Source organism: Lithobates pipiens, unplaced genomic scaffold (assembly GCF_037356315.1).
Source record: "Lithobates pipiens isolate NorthernLeopardFrog02 unplaced genomic scaffold, aLitPip1_a1.2 Scaffold_23, whole genome shotgun sequence".
NCBI classification, from domain to species: domain Eukaryota; kingdom Metazoa; phylum Chordata; class Amphibia; order Anura; family Ranidae; genus Lithobates; species Lithobates pipiens.
This window is the reverse complement of record NW_027507785.1, coordinates 113,655,457-113,674,768: the sequence shown is the minus strand read 5'-3', so window position 1 is coordinate 113,674,768 and position 19,312 is coordinate 113,655,457. Positions and strand designations below refer to the sequence as shown.

The 19,312-nt window shown below is 46.2% G+C and overlaps 1 protein-coding gene across 5 annotated transcripts in view; it reads left to right on the top strand.

The window, feature by feature from the left end:
* NISCH (nischarin) overlaps positions 1-19,312 on the top strand; it is a 171,585-nt gene that overhangs the window by 6,559 nt on the left and 145,714 nt on the right. For all 5 annotated transcript variants that reach the window (XR_013262327.1, XM_077452223.1, XM_077452225.1 and 2 more), the window contains exons 2-5: positions 1,778-1,861; positions 4,798-4,980; positions 7,194-7,242; positions 8,802-8,965. Coding sequence is in view for 4 of the 5 variants with exons in the window: in XM_077452223.1 (XP_077308349.1) it covers positions 1,778-1,861; positions 4,798-4,980; positions 7,194-7,242; positions 8,802-8,965 (480 nt within the window). In the remaining variant the exon portion in view is untranslated. The remainder of the gene's footprint in view (positions 1-1,777; positions 1,862-4,797; positions 4,981-7,193; positions 7,243-8,801; positions 8,966-19,312) is intronic.

The window sequence follows — 19,312 nt, the reverse complement described above, 5'->3', positions numbered from 1 at the left end:
TTTTTTTTCCTGACCCCAAGAGAAAAAAGGTGCCACAGGAGGGACCTCCAGCAGATTGACAGCCTTAGCTCTGTTCCTGTGTGCTGTGCGATGGGGGGTGCGTCTCTTCCCTCCAATCTACTCTCTGAGCTCTCCTCACTGAGGTCTGCAGCGTGTGATTTTTTTTTTTTTTTTTTAGCTCTTTTTACAGCTCAGACAAGTTTTAAATTCTGGACTTTGAACAGCTGTAGGGTTACTTGCAGCATACTAGCTCATTATGTAATACTTACCTGAGATCGAAGCCCCCGCTGAGGTGCCTGTACACAGCACCGGCCGGCGACATTTCTCCCCAGAGTTACTTCTGGGTATCGCGGCTTCGGAGCTGTGATGACATCACTCCAGCGCATGCGCGCCCGAGCCGCTGGTAATGGCACACTCGCTGAAGAAAATGGTGCTGATGATGTCGGCACATGCAGATACAGGGGATATCTACACGCTTTAGGAGATATAGGGGTAGCTACAAGTAAGCCTTATTATAGGCTTACCCATAGCAAAAAAGTGGATTGTAAGGGTGTACAACCAATTTAAGGCCTTTTCTCCCTCAAGCCTCTTTTTCACACTAGTACGATTTCAGATGTGACTATAGTCGCACAGAATCACATGACAATGGAAATCACGTCTTTTTCAGTGAAACCCATTCACATCAGTGCAACTCAGCATGACTCAGCTTTGGAAAAGGGTCCTGTACTACTTCTGTTGTGATTCCAGCACGATTTTGGCCCCATAGAATATACAAGCCACATCCAAATTGCACAGCATAATCTCACTGAAAATCGGATCACAGCAGTGTGAACCAAGCCTATTGCCCTGTACACATCACCGGTTTTCCCGGCAGAATAAACTGAAGGTTTTTCTGACGGCATTCCGCTGAAACTGTCTTGCCTACACACGATCACACCAAAGTCCGATCGTCAAGAACGTGGTGACGTACAACACGTATGATGGGACTAGCAAAAGGAAGTTCAATAGCCAATAGCTTCCATCTCTTACTTGCTTCAGAACATGCGTTGTTTTTGGTCCGTCGGAACAGCATACAGACGAGCGGTTTTCCCGATAGGAATTGGTTCTGTCGGAAATGTTTAGAACATGTTTTGTTTCTAGGTCCGTCAGAATTTTCGAAAAAAATTGTCCGATGAGGCATACACACGATCGGAATGACTTTTTCTGTCAGGCATTCTGCTCGCATGTACGCGGCATAAGACAACATTGGTATTTTCTGTGCAAGATGAGATAACCATGTATATGTACATTATGGGGGCTGTTGAGAGGCACATCTCATGATGTTATATACCCTCAGCACTGCGACAATCCTTATATCATTCTATAGTGTCCCCAGATAACACCATTAGGATTCTAACTGCTCAACTGTCCTGGGTCATCTTTGTTGTATTTTTTTGTTTCAAGATGGGCCAAATATTTTCAATTAGTGAAACGTCTGAACTGCAGGCAGGCCAGTAAAGCACCTGGACTCTTCTATTATGAAGCCATACTGTTGTCATAGATGCAGTATGCAGTTAGCATTGTCCTGCTGAAATATTCAAGACCTGCCCTGAAAAAGACGTTATCTGGTGGGAACATATGTTCCTCTCTCATAGCTGTCTTCGAGGTCTGTGGCACACATTTATGGTAACATAAAAAGGTACAGGTTTTCTGTGTGTAATAAATCTATCGATTTACACATTAGGTCTACCCAGATCAGGCACCTTACTGAAACAATATTATTTTTTATTTTTTTTAGGTATATATCATCGAGGTCCATACTGGGGTTTATAACTGGACAGTAAAACATCGTTACAGTGATTTTTATGATCTCCATGAAAAAGTAAGTAAAACCAATATAGTAACCCTGCAACTATCCTGGATAATTGAAGCTAAGGCAGATGAAGAAACGTATTGTATTGAAAGACTTTGCATGCATCGCAGCAGGTGGCACTTCTTCAGGATTATGGCACCTACAATGATGCAGTGGTGTCCTATCACCGACCCAGCTCAGCATGTGCTGCATATTGGAGGCCCTGAGGCAGGCACCACCATTCTGATACACAGATTTAGCATCTTTTCATCTAGAGTGGTAGGACAAAGAACAGCAACCATATACCATGCTCCACAGTATGATATATTTTTATTGTTTTGTTTTTTACTGTATTTTGATGCATTGGTTTCTATTTGTTCACCACTTGAGGTATTATTTAGCAAAATGGTGTACAACCCTAGTTCCCCAGAAAAAAGTTTGGAAAGCTGTGTACAATATACATAAAAATAGAATGCAATGACTTGCAAATCTCATAAAACTCATATTTTACTCCCAATAGAAAACATATCCAACGTTTAAACTGAGAAAATTCTAAGAAAAAAATAAGGTCATTTAGAAATTGATGGCAGCAGCACAACTCATAAAGTTGGGACAGGGCCGTGTTAACCACAGTGTAGCATCCCACTCTGTAAACATCTGGGAACTGAGAAGACCAAATGCTGGATTTTGGCAGAGGAATGTTCCATTCTTGCCTCATATAGGATTCTAACATTTCAATTGTCCTGGGTAATTTTTTCATATTGTTTCAACATGAGCCAAATGTTTTCAATTGGTGAAATGTCTGTCATAGATGCCGTATGTAGCTTGGTATTGTCCTGCTGAAATATGCAAGGCCTTCCCTGAAAAAGACATTGTCTGGATGGAACATATGCTGCTCTAAAACCTGGATATATCTTTCAGCATTGATGGTGCCTTTCCAAAAGTGTAAGCTGCCCATTCCATATGCAATAATGCACCCCCATACTATCAGAGATGCAGGCTTTGGAACTGAGCACTGATAACAAGCCGGAAGTTTCCTCTCCTCTTTAATCTGGAGGACGCGGCGCCCATGGTTGCCAAAAATAATGTCAAATTTTGATTTGTCTGACAATAGAACAGTTTTCCACTTTGCGATAGACCTTTTTTTACATGAGCTTTAACCCAGAGAAGACTGCAGTGTTGATGGATCATGTTCAGCTGTGGCTTCTTTTTTCCATAATAGAACTTTAACTTCCACTTTTGGATGGCACGATAACCTGTGTTCACACAGTCATTTTTGGAAGGATTCCTGAGCCCATGCAGTGATGTCCATCACAGAATCATGCCTGTTTTTAATGCAAGGCCCTCTGATCATGGGCATTCAGTATTGCGCCTTGATCCTTGCACACAGATATTTCTCCAGATCCCTGGAATTGTTTGATGATATTATGTGCTGTAGATGATGATATATTTAAAGTCTTTGCCATTTTATGATGAGGAACATTATTATGAAATTGTTCAACAATTTATTTTTAGATGCAGCTTTTCACAGATTTGTGAACCTCTGCCCACCTTTACTTCTAATGCCCTGTACACACGGTCGGAAATTCCGATATAAAAGGTCTGGTCGGATTATATTGTCGGAAAATCCAATCGTGTGTGTGTGTGTGTGTGTGTGTGTGTGTGTGGGCTCTATCAGACCTTTTTCCGTCGGAAATTCTGACGGAAAAAATTTGAGAGCAGGATCTAAAATTTTCCGACAAAAAAATCCAATCAGACTTTTTCCGATCGTTTGTAGAGAATTCCGACGGACAAAGTGCCACGCATGCTCAGATCAAATTACGAGACCAAAGCTATTGGCTACTAGCCTCTAAGTAGTCCCATCGTATGCAACGAACGTCGCCACGTTCCGAACGATCGGATTTTCCGACAACTTTGTCCGACCGTGTGTATGCAACAACAGTTTCGGACAAAATCCGATGGATTTTGTGGTTGGAATGTCTAACCGTGTGTACAAGGCATTAGACTCTGACTCTATAAGATGCTCTTTGTGTCATTTTACTGACCTGTTTCCAATGTACCTAATTAGTTGCAACATGTTCTTCCAGCCCTTCCTTGTTAGTTACCCACTTACTTTGCCAGCTTGCTGTTTTGCCTTGTCCCAAGTTTGCTCCCATCAATTTCAAAATTATCTTATATTTTTTTTTCCTAAACTTTTTCTCAGTTTAAACATTTGATATGTTTTCTATTGTAAATAAAATAGACGTTTAAAGGGGTTCAATTTATTGAATGCTGTTTTTTATGTAGATTTTACACAGCTCCCCAATTTTGTTGGAATTGTGGCTGTACTGTAACCGCAAAAATCATACCAACATGAGTTTCCCTGGCAGCAGGTTACATTCAACTTATTTGGAGGCTGGTGGTGAGTGTTTAAATGTGTGTGTTTTTTTTTTTTTCTTTTTTTTTTCTTTTTTGGAGGTTGTGTAATATAAACTCATTGGGGATGTGTTGGTTTATGCATTCCAAATGTTTTTGTATTTATCAATAAAGATTGTATTCTCTTATTTATAATGAGACAGATATCACTATAATGATGTCTTTTAAGTATCTGTGTTACTTTTTACAAAAAATAAAAAAAATAAAATCCCAGGTTTATTTGCATTGTGTCCAAACAGTGTAGACTTGGGAGGCAGGATGGTGGAAGGTAAAGTTGTTTTTTTTTTTTTTTTTTTTTTTTTTTTTTAAGAGGAAAAACATTTTGCGTGTAACTTACCTTTTAACCAATGTCTCTTGGCTTGCTGGTTATGATGTGTGCAGATGACCTCTACGTTTCATTATATGGTCAGTTTGACTTGTCAAACAGGTATACTGTAATAGTTCCAGTCTTTATAGTTGGTTAATGCATGCAATTTATTATTATTTGAAGAGCAATTCCATTATGTAATCTGATTTTTTTTTTTTTTTTTTTTCTTCCTCATCTGATGTAGCTAACAGCAGAAAACAAACTCGAACGAAATCTGCTGCCTCCTAAAAAGATAATTGGAAAGAATTCCAGAAGCTTGGTGGGAAAGCGTCAGAAGGATCTGGAGGTCTATCTACAAACACTGCTTGCAAAATTTCCTGTTACTGTTCCAAGAGCTTTGTCACATTTTTTGCACTTTCATTTATATGTAAGTTTCTTAATGATTTCATGTTAGGGACATGTAATTTTTGGTGGCATGGTCCACAGTTAAAGTGTCATTAAAACCAAATACCGTACACAAAATTTAAATGCCCCATATACTGTGATAATCTGACATCTGTTACTTGCTCCCCACCGCACTGTGTGATCTGGAGGAGATGCAAGCAAAAATCCATTGATGAAATCCACACCCATCACTCCTGGAAGTGTAGTTCAAAGGCAGAATATGATGGGACTTTAATTTTACCTTAGACGACCATTAAATATCAAAAACCCAGAAAGTATAAAATATAACAAATTTTATTAATAATTAAACATAAAAACTTGCGTTACAGTAATTCATTACACTATCGACGTATGTCCTTGAAACGGGGTCTACGTGTTTCGGAAAGAGACTAGCATACATTAGTATTCTCTACATACAATGTACTCAGAAATGAACACATACTATTTTTTCATTACAACCCCCCCCCCCCCCCCCCCACATGCGATACCTAAATGGTTACGTCTATAAACCACGTATACCCCATGTTTCAAGGACATATATTGATAGTGTAATGAATTACTGTATGATGGTTTTTTTAACTGATTATTAATACAATTTGTTATATATTATACTTTCTGGATTTTTGAAATTTTGATAGTCATCTGAGGTATAATTAAAGTCTCATCATACTCTGCCTTTGGACTACACTATAACCGAGATGATACCTGGCTAGACCATGTGTCTTTACAATATTCCACCAGAACCTTTATTGTTGCACTCCTGGAAGTGTAGTGTGTTGTACCAATGGGGAGCCAATCAGCTAGCAGGGGGAAGAAGCCTGATCAATCAGATGTCTCACAAGCAGGTTCAGCGATCATGTAGGGTCGAGAGGAGGGGGGGGAGACATTTAATTTAACATGCTGGTGCCACCCCTGAAGCTGACAAAAAAGCTACAAGGGCAGCTTCCAGAGCAAAAAACAGCAAGTGATTGGCTTCCTCTCCATAAACCTGTGGAATATGAATGAAAACCGTGGAAAGATGGGCTGCTATTGCATTGCCACTAACAATAAGTTGTTAATGGAAAAGACAGGCTCAACCAGGTATTTTTAAAACTGGACAACTTGGATGACGGCTTCTGCATCAAGATGCAGAACAGCCTTTTAGAGAAAAATACACACAGAACATTTTTTTTTACTTTTAATGACCCGTTTTATGTTTTCTTTTCACCCTCTAATATGTTTTTTAATTCCATTCTTGGTGTAGGTTCACACTGTAGCGATGTCGGACATTGCTTGTGATTTGCACTGCTGTGCAGATCACATGCAATGCAAATTCAGTCAATCCCTTAGCCAAGGCTTAGAGGCATTTTTATATCTTGTATGGCCCATTAGCTAGGTTTTGAATTAATTATTGAATTTTGTGAGCCAATAATAGTAATAAAGAAATATGCAATTTCCCCCATCGCTTGGGTAAATCCCAGAATTCCACAACAGGTAAAATCCCATAATTTCAGAAATTGGGAATAACCCGGAATTCCAGAACATGGAAAAATCCCTGAACTTGGTAAAAAAATATAAAAAACCCAAATTCCGGAACTTTGTAAAATCCAGAAATTCCAAAGTTATAAAAACTCGGAAAATCTTTTTCTCATAGATAAAACTCTGGTCTTTACCTGTTTGTAAATAATGTATATTTGTGCAGTGTTTTAAAGCTGAGCTACACCCAAAAGGGGAAGTACCACTTTAAGCGCTACCCCCTCCCCGCCACATTTGGCATGCAATCTTCTGGAGCACATTACAGGTCCCAGAAGGTTGTCTGACCATTCGAAGGTGCAGCGTGACTCGAGCATGCACGATTCACACCTGTCTGTGAAGCCGCAAGCTGTCACAGCCAATTGCCCACAGTTGTAATGCCAGCAAGAGGAGAGGGAGAGAATCGAGAGTTCGGTCGGCCACATTGCTGGATGCTGGGACAGGTAAGTGTGTGTTTATTAAAAGTCAGCAGCTATACTTTTTGTAGTGGCTGAGTTTTAATAATCACAAAAAAAGCTGGAGCTCCTCTTTAACTAATCTACATATGTAGCTTGGCTACTTTCATTAGGTGCGGTGTACACTGAGGCATTTTTAGTCATATGATGGTTCAGTTAATTTCCTTTAGTGATTTGTGGTTGTCACATGCTTCCTGGATGTTTCACAAAAGATTGTTTGTGCTTTCAGGAAATTCACGGAATTGCTGCTGTTCTAGCAGAGGAGCTTTATCATAATGGTAAGACATGTTCATTTATAAAAAAAAAAAAAAAAAAAAAAAAAAAATAATGATGAAGACTTGTAAAAGCTTACATGTGAGCGGTAATAATTTATTGGCTCCTGCAGAATAGAGATCCGCAATATCCTGTCTCCAAACACAACTCAGTGAGCAGTCTGATTGAAGCAGAAAATAGGACTCCTTGTCTTCTGTTTTCTCCATTCATTACAGTGAAGGAGGCTCGGGCCCTTTCACACTGATGTGTTTTTGCTTAATTTTTACATTGCTGAAAAAAATGCAAGAGCAATATCTCCCTTTAAATCCTATGGAATTCTTCACACCACTGTGCTGTGCATTTTTAAAAGTCCTGCTTGCAGCATCTTGGTTGTGTGGGGTTTATTTTTTTTTATTTTTTTTTCTTTGCTCATATCCAAGTTGCATTGGTGCACGCTGGATAATAGGCACCCACAAAACGCACTGGAAATGTATTAAAAGTGTGGCAAAAATGCCTTTTGCGTTTTTTTAGATTCATTTTTTTTCCCCAGAACATTGTGCAAGCAGCCTAACTGACCACAATAATCTGCTTCATTCAGAACAATCTCGATGGCTGCAGGAGAGAAGACCGCATGGAATCTTTAGCACTGACCAATCTCTCCTCTGTAAACATTCAAGTAGTTTGACATGCTATCACTTCTGTTCCCATCTAGAGTTGGGTACTGAATCCTAGCTTTTTTGTGCTTTCTATGGTCAGCTGAAGTACCATGTATTAAAGTCCTTGATTTACAGTTCTGCAGAAAGTTAAAATGGTTGTAGACCTCATACATGAAATATGAGCAAAGCATATCCTTCTATAGTGTTTGCGTATCTCAGTCCAGAGCACTAAGTATCATTTTGTCTGCTGTCTGGTTCCTCTATCAGCATGACTCACACATTTTTCTGACATTTGAGAGAAAAGAGGCGACAGGGGAGGGAGCTCCAGCTTATTGACAGCCTCAAATTCCTCCAATCAGCTCTCAGAACTCTCCCCACTGATGTAACTTCAGCTGCCCACCCCCTGCTTTTAAGAGCTGAGGGATCCTGTGTAAATTCTGCACTTTGAATGCATGGAGGGAAAAACCTGCTATAGATAATGGCAGCTTAAGTTGTAGAATTTTTTTTCATCTGTGTATCACCTGAGGCCAGTCTCTTCCCTGGGTATAATGGAAGGGTTTCCTAAATTATAGGGTGCTTAAAAGCAGACCTGATCAGAATCACCTTTTAGGCAAAGTAGCCAGAAGTGAATAATAGACTTCAGTGTGATTTATTTTATTTTTTTCCCACCAAGTTCTTGAGCAAAAGTCACGTTTACAAATCAAACCCACACATAGTTGCGCCTCCCTGGCTCTGAGCAGCTTTGGTCTTCACTCTCAACGTTGCAAATGCGCTGATCAAATGCTGGTTATATCGCAATAACCGTTCCACAGAAACTGGTCCTTAAACAGCAGTACACACAAAACAATGTTTGGTCTGTATATACCAACCTTAAGACAGCCTTTGCGGAACTGATTGTACATAACTTTTTTTTTTTTTTTTTCTACCAGGTGAGCAATTACTTGTAGCAGGAGAAGTGTTTCATATGAGACCTCTACAGCTGTATGCCATAACACAATTGCTACGACATGGCAAACCAACCTGTATTAATGGAGATGCCAAAACTGACCTTGGGCACATACTTGATTTTACATGTAGACTTAAATATTTAAAGGTAAGCTATAGGTAGTCTCTTTATTTCTATTCGCAGGTAATTAATGTCATTTGTTTAAAAATCAAGCTAAGTGCTTGAGTACTATGTTGCAGCCTATTGGTATGTTGGTATAATACACTAAGGCCGCGTACACACGGGCGGACTGTTCGCCCAACCTTGTCCGCTGAACAGTGTTTGGGCGGACAGTCCGCTCGTGTGTGGGCTTTCAGCGGACAGTTTCAGCGGACAGTTTGACGGACAAAGTCTTTCGGAAATTCCGAAAAACTGTCCGCTGAAACTGTGTTTGAGCGAACAGTCCGCCCGTGTGTAGGCTACTTTCGAAATGAGCAAACTGTTCCCGCTCGGAGGAAAGTCTGCTCATTTCGAGGTAGGCGGGGCCCGCGACGGAGACGACGCGGGCTCCGCCGCCTGGAATGGGCTTAAAGGGGAACCCCAACGCCGAAAAAAATCGGCGTGGGGGTTCCCCCAAAGTCCACAACAGACCCTTGTCCGAGCACGCTACCCGGCCGGCCAGGAAAGGGGGGCGAGCGAGCGCGCCCCCCCTCCTGAGCCGTACCAGGCCGCGTGCCCTCAACATGGGGGGTGCCTTGGGGAAGGGGGGCCGCGCGGCCCCCCCCACCCCAAAGCAACTTGTCCCCATGTTGATGAGGACAAGGGCCTCTTCCCGACAACCCTGGCCGTTGGTTGTCGGGGTCTGCGGGCGGGGGGCTTATCGGAATCCGGGAGCCCCCTTTAAGAAGGGGGCCCCCGGATACCGGCCCCCCACCCTATGTGAATGAGTATGGGGTACAATGTACCCCTACCCATTCACCTGTGAAATAAAGTACAAAAAAAAACACAACACAGAGAAAAAATATTTTATTGCACAGCTCCGGGGGTCTTCCGTCTTCGGGGGTCTTCTCGCCGGACTCCTCCGCTATCTTCGTGTAGCTCTTTTACTAGCGGAGGAGCCCGGCTTTCTTCCTCCCCGCCGCCAGCCTCTTCTCCCGACTTCGGGGGTCTTGTCCCCCTCTTCGGTTCTTCTGCCGGGCCACCGCGCCTTCTTGTAGCTCTTTTGCAGGCGGTGGCCCGGTCTTCTGTCGCCGCTGCCTTCCGTTCTTCTGTCGCCGCCTTCGGTTCTTCTGCCGGGCCACCGCGCCTTCTTGTAGCTCTTTTACAGGCGGTGGCCCGGTCTTCTGTCGCCGCTGTCGCTGTCGCCGCCTTCCGTTCTTCTTCTTCTTCTTCTTCTTCTTGTTCTTCTTCTTCTTGTTCTTCTTCTTCTTCCCCAGGAGATGTTGACACGTCTCTCTCTCCGGCCGGAATGCCAGAGCCGCGCTGTGCGGTCACTTATATAGTGACAATGGGGCGGTGTCACATGGTATATGTCACATGGGTTGGTCACATGGTGACCCCGCCCCCTTACGATGTCATAGTCCCCATGTGACATCAACCCATGTGACCAACCCATGTGACATATACCATGTGACACCGCCCCATTGTCACTATATAAGTGACCGCACAGCGAGGCTCTGGCATTCCGGCCGGAGAGAGCGACGTGTCAACATCTCCTGGGGAAGAAGAAGAACGGAAGGCGGCGACGGCGACAGCATTGTACCCCATACTCATTCACATAGGGTGGGGGGCCGGTATCCGGGGGCCCCCTTCTTAAAGGGGGCTCCCGGATTCCGATAAGCCCCCCGCCCGCAGACCCCGACAACCAACGGCCAGGGTTGTCGGGAAGAGGCCCTTGTCCTCATCAACATGGGGACAAGGTGCTTTGGGGTGGGGGGGCCGCGCGGCCTGGTACGGCTCAGGAGGGGGGGCGCGCTCGCTCGCCCCCTTTCCTGGCCGGCCGGGTAGCGTGCTCGGACAAGGGTCTGTTGTGGACTTTGGGGGAACCCCCACGCCGATTTTTTTCGGCGTTGGGGTTCCCCTTTAAGTCCATTCCAGGCGGCGGAGCCCGCGACGTCTCCTTCGCGGGCCCCGCCTACCTGTACACGCGCTCGAAATGGGCGGATTTGCCTCCGCCTTACGTGGGCGAGTCCGTTCATTTCAAAAGTTGAGCGAACTGTTTGGCAAACAGTTCGCTGAAACAGTCCGCTCAAAAAAGTGCCGTGTGTGGCCATGTCCGTCCATGCTAATTTTGAGCGGACTGTTTGCCGAAACTGTTTGACAAACAAAGTTGGGCGAACAGTCCGCCCGTGTGTACGCGGCCTAAGGTTAATGCTGAACTCCAGATAAAAACATGGATGAAATACATATTCAGAAACAGTTTTCACTGCCAAAGATATGTATTTATATTCACCCAGTTCTGAGATTAACACAAATCAATCAGTGGATCGCATGCCCAATACCTCCATGCAGGCTTTCAGTTATGCTGCATACACACGACCGGACTTTCCGGCGGAATAGGTCAGACAGAACGATGCCGTCGAACATTCCGATCGTGTGTGGGCTTCATCCCCCTTCTTTCTTTCTTTCTTTCTTTCTTTCTTTTTTTTTTTTTTTTTTTTTTTCAAAAAATCAGACGGACCTAGAAATAGAACATGTTTTACGTTTTCCAGAAATTTTCGCCAGAAATCCGCCAGACCCAGTTCCTATCAGTGCAATCCTATGGAGCTGGTTCTCGGCTACAAGGGTACTGTACATCTCGCGCTCGCTGCAATAGGAAAAACACATTTTCCTATTGCAACGAGCGCGAGAGATAGGCGACAATATCCCATAGGTCTGGTATGGATTTTACTACACCGAAAAAACGGCGCTGGGGTCCCCCCGAAGTCCATACCAGACCCTTATCCGAGCACTCAGTCCGGCTGGTCAGGAAAGGGGTTGGGGACGAGTGAACCGTACCAGGCCACATGCCCTCAACATGGGGAGGTGGGTGCTTTTGGGGAAGGGGGGGGCGCCATACAAGGTGCCGGCTCCTGCAACGGGGCTCGCAAGGTGTCAATCTCGCCAATAAAAGCAGCGAGATCGACTTCCTTTTCTAGTCCTGTGGTACCTGGAGTCACTTTCAAAATGAACGTACTTTTGTCCGTGTGTGGGCAAGTCCGTTCATTCGGAAGTCCGTCGGGAAGACCGTCAGGCCGAAAGTCCGTTCGTGTGTGCGCAAGTCCGCTCGTTTGGAAACTCTGTCGGGACTCCTCAGAAAGTCCATCAGGAAGACTGTCAGACCTAGTCTACTGGAAAGTCCGGTCGTGTGTACACGGCATTAGAAAGCTGGAGGCAGATTCAATGAACTACAAGTGAGAATTGTGGTTTATTCATTCACAGACCTCTGTGAATGAATGATGGCCTAGTGCTACCGATTTTAAATGTGACAGCAGTTGTGGGGGAGAGGAATTCCTGCTCCTTTCATGGGAGGGGTCGCCTCAGTGATTGTCGGGGTCCTGTCCCTAGCAGTTTGTTATATCCTGAATATGGATTTAACATGTTGCTAAAGGTAATCTAAGCCTTTATTGAATCTGTAGTTGGAATAATATGTGTCTGTTATATCTGTCTGGAGTTCAGCTTTCATTGGGAACAAAATTTGCATTAAATTTAGGGATGCACCGAATGGGTTTTTTGGTGCCGAAACCGATACCGAAAATGAAAAATACACTAGGCCGAAAACCGATACCGAAACAGCACCGATACCGAAAATGACTGTTTTAAAAAAATATTTTTTATGAAGGAGGTGGTCAGAGACTGGGGACATGGTACAGGAGGTGGTCAGAGACTGCATGCATGGTACAGGAGGTGGTCAGAGACTGCATGCATGGTACAGGAGGTGGTCAGAGACTGCATGCATGGTACAGGAGGTGGTCAGAGACTGGGGACACGGTACAGGAGGTGGACAGAGACTGGGGACACGGTACAGGAGGTGGACAGAGACTGGGGACACGGTACAGGAGGTGGTCAGAGACTGGGGACACGGTACAGGAGGTGGTCAGAGACTGGGGACACGGTACAGGAGGTGGTCAGAGACTGGGGACACGGTACAGGAGGTGGTCAGAGACTGGGGACACGGTACAGGAGGTGGTCAGAGACTGGGGACACGGTACAGGAGGTGGTCAGAGACTGGGGACACGGCACAGGAGGTGGTCAGAGACTGGGGACACGGCACAGGAGGTGGTCAGAGACTGGGGACACGGCACAGGAGGTGGTCAGAGACTGGGGACACGGCACAGGAGGTGGTCAGAGACTGGGGACACGGCACAGGAGGTGGTCAGAGACTGGGGACACGGCACAGGAGGTGGTCAGAGACTGGGGACACGGCACAGGAGGTGGTCAGAGACTGGGGACACGGCACAGGAGGTGGTCAGAGACTGGGGACACGGCACAGGAGGTGGTCAGAGACTGGGGACACGGCACAGGAGGTGGTCAGAGACTGGGGACACGGCACAGGAGGTGGTCAGAGACTGGGGACACGGCACAGGAGGTGGTCAGAGACTGGGGACGTGGTACCGAAGATGGTCAGACTGGGGACATGGTACAGGAGATGGTCAGAGACAGAGGACGTGGTACAGGAGGCATCCCCCTTTGCAGCCAGTGTGTCCCCATTGCAGCCTGTGCGTCCCCATTGCAGCCTGTGCACTGTGTGCAGGGAAGAGAGCCGCCTCCGCCGCCTGTTTGATAACAGCGCCGGGAACATCACAGCTTTCATTTCAATAGCTGTGTGTTCCCGGCCGCGCGCCGTCACACGCAGCCCCTCCCCCTTGTCCGGGCACTTTGATAGACAGATCATACGTCCAATCCTGCGGATGATCTGTCTATCTAAGTGCCCGGACAAGGGGGAGGGGCTGTGTGTGACGGCGCGCGGCCGGGAACACACAGCTATTGAAATGAAAGCTGTGATGTTCCCGGCGCTTTGATCAAACAGGAGGCGGAGGCCGCTCTCCTGCGCTATACACCCCCCATGATGGAGCCCCGCCCCCCACCCAGGCCACGCCCCATTTTCGGCTCCATTATCGGACGCTTTTCTCTTTCGGCAAATTGCCGAAAAGGGCATTTTCGGCCGATATGTTTCGGCGGCCGAAATTTCGGTGCATCACTAATTAAATTGCTTAATAATTTAATCAATTATTATGTTTTTTTTTTTTTTTTATTTATTTATTTATTTTTTTTATGCATGTGAAGCATCAACTGCCTGGAAATATGTCTATGTTCAAAAGTAGTCTGGTTCACTTGTGCTTACCTAAGCTCTGTCCAACAAACTGACAACCATACCAGTATTGGGACCACTTATACTTATACTTATAAGACTGAATCAGACTCTACACTTCAAAATTATAATTATAAAGCAGGGTTTTTTTAGTTCATCCGGCAGGCCGAAGTAAAGGAAAAAAACGGACAAATCCCTGCATCAACGTTGTTTGTGTTGATGCAGGGATTTGTCAGTTTTTTTTTCTTTTCTCTCCCACTGTGTCTTGGTGTTCTGACAGCGGGGGACCAGTACTGCAGCTATTGGCTGCAAGCACGGATCAAATGCTGGTTATCTAGCAATAACCATTCCAAAGAAGCTGGTACTTAAACCGGCTTTTGTTGAACAGACAACCTTTTGGTTTGTGTATACCAACCTTAAGACAGCCCCTGCAGAACTTATGTGAAATTAAAAATATGTTATATGAGCTCCTATTGCATTCTTGTCGGCTCGGAAATCTCCCTCTCCAGAGCATCATCTGCAGTTATGGTGGGGAAAATTAATTTAATTATTTGATCCCCTGCAGATTTTGTAAGTTTGCCCACTTACTTACAAAGAAATTTGAGGGTCTATACTTTTTATCAAAGGAGTATTTTAAATGATAGAGACAGAATATCAACCAAAAATCCAGAAAAAACACGATACAAATGTTACAAATTGAGGTGCAGTTCAGTGAGTAAAATTTAAGTATTTGGTCCTCAAGCAAAACATGACTTGGTACTTGGTGGAGAAACCCTTGTTGGCACAGAGGTAAGACGTTTCTTGTAGTTGATTACCAGGTTTGCACACATCTCAGGAGGGATTTTGGTCCACTCTTTACAGATCTTTTCTAAATCCTAAAGGTTTCTTGGCTGTCACTTGGCAACTCGAACTTTCAGCTCCCTCCATACATTTTCTAAGGGATTAGGTTGAAGCCACTCTTTTGTTGTCTTTGCGATGTCTTTTGGGTCATTGTCCTGCTGGAAAACCCATCCATGACCCATCTTCAGGGTTCTGGCTGAGAGAAGAAGTTTCTTCTCCAAGATTTTACAACGCTTGGCTCCGCAATGCGGCAAAGTCGGCCTGTACCTTTAGAGAGACAGCCTCAAAGCATAATGTTTCCACCTCCATGCTTGACTGTAGGAATGGTGTTCTTGGGGTCATAGTCTGCATTTTTCTTCCTCCAAACATGACAAGTCGAGTTAATGCCAAAGAGCTCAATGTTGGTCTCCTCTGACCGCGTACACACAATCAGAATTTCAGCCATCAAAAGACCGTTAAATATTTTTTTTGTCGCAAAATGCAACCGTGTGTATGCTCCATCGGTCTTTTGCTGGCGGAATTCCAGCCAGCAAAAGATTGAGAGGATGCTCTAGATTTTTTGGTCGGGAAAAGTTCCTATCCGAAAATGCGATCGTCTGTAGCAATTCTGACGTGCAAAATTCCTACACATGCTCGGAAGCATTGAACTTAACTTTCTCAGCTCGCCGTAGTGTTGACCGTCACCGCGTTCTTGACGGTCGTAATTTCAGCAAACTTTTGAGTGACCATGTGTATGCAAGCCAAACTTGAGTGGAATCCCGTTGGAAAAGCCGTCCTATCTTTTTCCGATGAGAAATCCGATCGTGTGCACGTGGCTCCTTGAGGGTAGGGACAAGGGCTCTCCTTGAGGGTAGGGACCGATGTGACTGTGCAATGTTCAGGGATAGGGACAATTGTAGACACTCACTCAGGTTGAACTGGATGGACTGGTGTCTTTATTCAACCTTACTAACTACCGTATATACTCGAGTATAAGCCGAGATTTTCAGCCTCTTTTTTGAGGCTGAAAGTGCCCCCTCGGCTTATACTCGAGTCGCCGCTGTCTGACTGCTCGATCAGCGTATCGAGCAGACAGACGGCGGACATTTAATTTTCAAAAGCCGCGCCTCCTTCTCCGCCTCCGCCTGTGATAGGCGGAACACTGAATTTCCCAGCAGTCAGTGTTCCGCCTATCACGGACATCCGCTCATTCTCATACTACGGACGAGTATGAGAGGATGTCTGTGATAGGCGGAACACAGGCTGCTGGGAAATTGAGTGTTCCGCCTATCACAGGCGGAGGCGGAATTTTGAATTGTAGAATGGCCGCCGAGAAGAGCGGCGATCCATCGGCGCGGGACGGAGGAGGCACGGCACGGCACGGCACGGGACGGAGGAGACACGGGACGGAGGAGGCACGGCACGGGGGAGGCACGGCACGGGACGGAGGAGGCTCGGGACGACGGCGGCTCGGGACGGAGGCTTGGGACACAGGTAGGCTGGACACACACACAAGGCTGCACACACACACACACACACACACACACACACACACACACACACACACACACACACACACACACACACACACACGGATGGATGGATACACACACACACACACACACACACACGGATGGATGGATACACACACACACACACACACACACATGGATGGATGGATGGATGGATACACACACACACACACACACACACACACACAGGGATGGATGGATGGATGGATACACACACAGGGATGGACACACACACAGGGATGGATGGACGGACACACACACAGGGATGGACGGACACACAGGGATGGACAGCCATGTCTCACCCTCGGCTTATACACGAGTCAATAAGTTTTCCAGTTTTTTGGGGGTAAATTGGGGGCCTCGGCTTATACTCGGGTCGGCCTATACTCGAGTATATACGGTATGTAACTATGTTCAAAGGCAAACCTCAGGCAAAATCCTGCATGGAGCTCCAGATCGAGGGTGATTGGTTATTTTTGCATTTCTTCCATTTATGAATAATCGCTCCAACAGTTGTCTCCTTCTTACCAAGATTCTTGCTGATGGTCTTGTAGTCCATTCCAGCTATGTGCAGGTCTACAATCTTGTCCCTGATGTCCTTTGACAGCTCTTTGGTCTTGCCCACGGTGGGTTTGAATGGAAGAAAAAGATTCTGTGGACAGGTATCTTTTATACACATACTGACTTGTCGTTAGCAGCACCTTCTTAAGTTGACAGGACTAATCCGTGTACCACATGAGCACATACTGTAGCCAGTCTGTGGGAGCCAGAATTATTGTTTGTTGGTAGGGGATCAAATACTTATTTCTCTATTGTTCATTGACAGACACAGCAGCTCTTCTTGACCTTAGGGTTATATTGCCCCTTTAGGAGAGGACTAGGCAGAAAGTGTTAAAAACAGCAACGCTTGCACAGTACCGCCCAGGGGGCGGTCCTACTGGCTATAACCCCTCATACTGCATCCAGCAGCTCAGTTTTTTTTCTGCCTAGTGTAGGAGAAGGACCTGGCTGCCGGTGGGACCATTGGTCCTGGGAATTTTTTCTTTTTTCTGCATTGTTGATTCCTGTGATCTATATTCAACAGCTGGGCTGGGGGACAGGTGTCCAGGGGCGGCCGGTGAGCTATATGCTTCGGGGCACACCTATAACCGGGCTACTGCTGTCTGTTTCACAGTGTACTGCTCGGGTGATGGGTCTGTCTGTGGAATGCGTCCAGCAGTCCGTGCAGAAGGGGTAAGGATGGTTCCATCTGTCTCGGCAGGACGGAGCAGCTGGGCTTTCCCTGGGAGGTCGACCTAGGAGGTCTCTACCTCTCCCTTTCTTCTCTCCCTGTCCCTTCCCTTCTCCCCATGCTATGGGCCGCTGTTTGATTGGGCACATGGGGGTGCAGTGCACTTACCTGGCCCGGGGTCCTCCTGGGGGGCTCTGGGTCCTGGCAGGGTGCTGTGTTGGGGGTGCGCTTGTCCTCTTCCCTATGGGTCCCGGTGGGGTGTTTTGTGCTGTGTGAGACATTTGGGGAGGCCGCCGCGCGCTTCGCAGCCATTTCCCTGGGTCTGCGGACTTTTTTTTTGTAGCCACAGCCAGTTTTTTGCCGTTCTGCGGCCATTTTCATGGTGCCCTCAGACTGTTTTGCTGAGGCGTCCATTTTCTAGTACCCTAAGGTAGTTTTGCCTCTAGCGCTGGGTGCTTGTTTCCTCCTAGAACAGCGACACCTCATGGATGACACACAGGAGAGCAGACAGCAGCAGCACAGTGCAGTACCTGCATCAGGGTGGTGAGTCCTGCGGGAGGCCCCTCAGTCTGTGCAGCTAGGAGGGTGGACTTTTTGTGTGACTTGCCTTAGGTCCCTAAGTGGTGACAGGCGAGTGTGGGTCAGCATGGCATCAGAAGCTGGCACTTCTTCCCCATACAGCCCTGTTATTGCAACTTCCCCTGCATCTGCAGTGCCTATGGACGCTCTGTCGGCGGTCCTGGAGGCCTTTGATGCTAGGGTGGAAGTGGCGTGCGGGCGCAAGGGAGGGAAAAATGCCCCCTCCCTCCACTGTCTTCTAGGGAAAGCTCTGATTCACTCGAGCCCCGTTGTGACAGGCGGCCCCTGTTCTGATGTATCCGTTGTGACAGGCTTCCCCGGTCTGTGTGGAGCTGGCAGATCAGTTGGTGCAGGGCCTTAAGTATGTCTGTGAGGCGGCCTTGGATACAGCTCCCTTGCTCTCTAGAGCCTCAGTATCAGCAGTAGTGCTATGTCGCCTGATTTGGCTGACATGCTGGTCTTCGGACCAGGCATCTAAGATGGCACTGGCGGACTTGCCCTTCCAGGGAGAGAGGCTATTTGGAGCCTCGCTGGATGACATTATTAAGAATGTTACTGGGGGTAAGAGTACGTTACTCCCACAGTCCAGGAAAGGGAAGGAGCCACGCTGTAGGCAAGGGCCCTTCTTTTCTGCTCAGAAGCAGATTATTCGTCCGCCGGAGTTGGCAGGTAAGTGTTCCCAGTCTGACAAGGTGTCTGCTGAGGGACAAAAGCGTCCCTGGTTTCGCAAACCTGCAAGCAAATCTGTTACTGCATGAAGGTTTGCCCCCGCCCGACTCTCGGGTGGGGGTCATCTTTGGGAGTTTTCAGCCTGATGGACCTCCCTACTTTCTGACCAGTGGGTCTGTGAACTGGTTTCCTCAGGGTACAAGATAGTTTCTTGTCCGCCAAACAGATTTTTTTTTTTTCCCTCCAACCTTCATCTTCTTCTGGCTCGTTGGGAGGCCCTGTTTGGGGCAGTACAGGACCTGCTGCGTGGGGTGATAGTACCTGGACCGACGCCGGAAAGGTTTCAGGGTTTCTATTCCAATCCTTCCTTTTTTTTTATTTTTTTATTTTTTTTT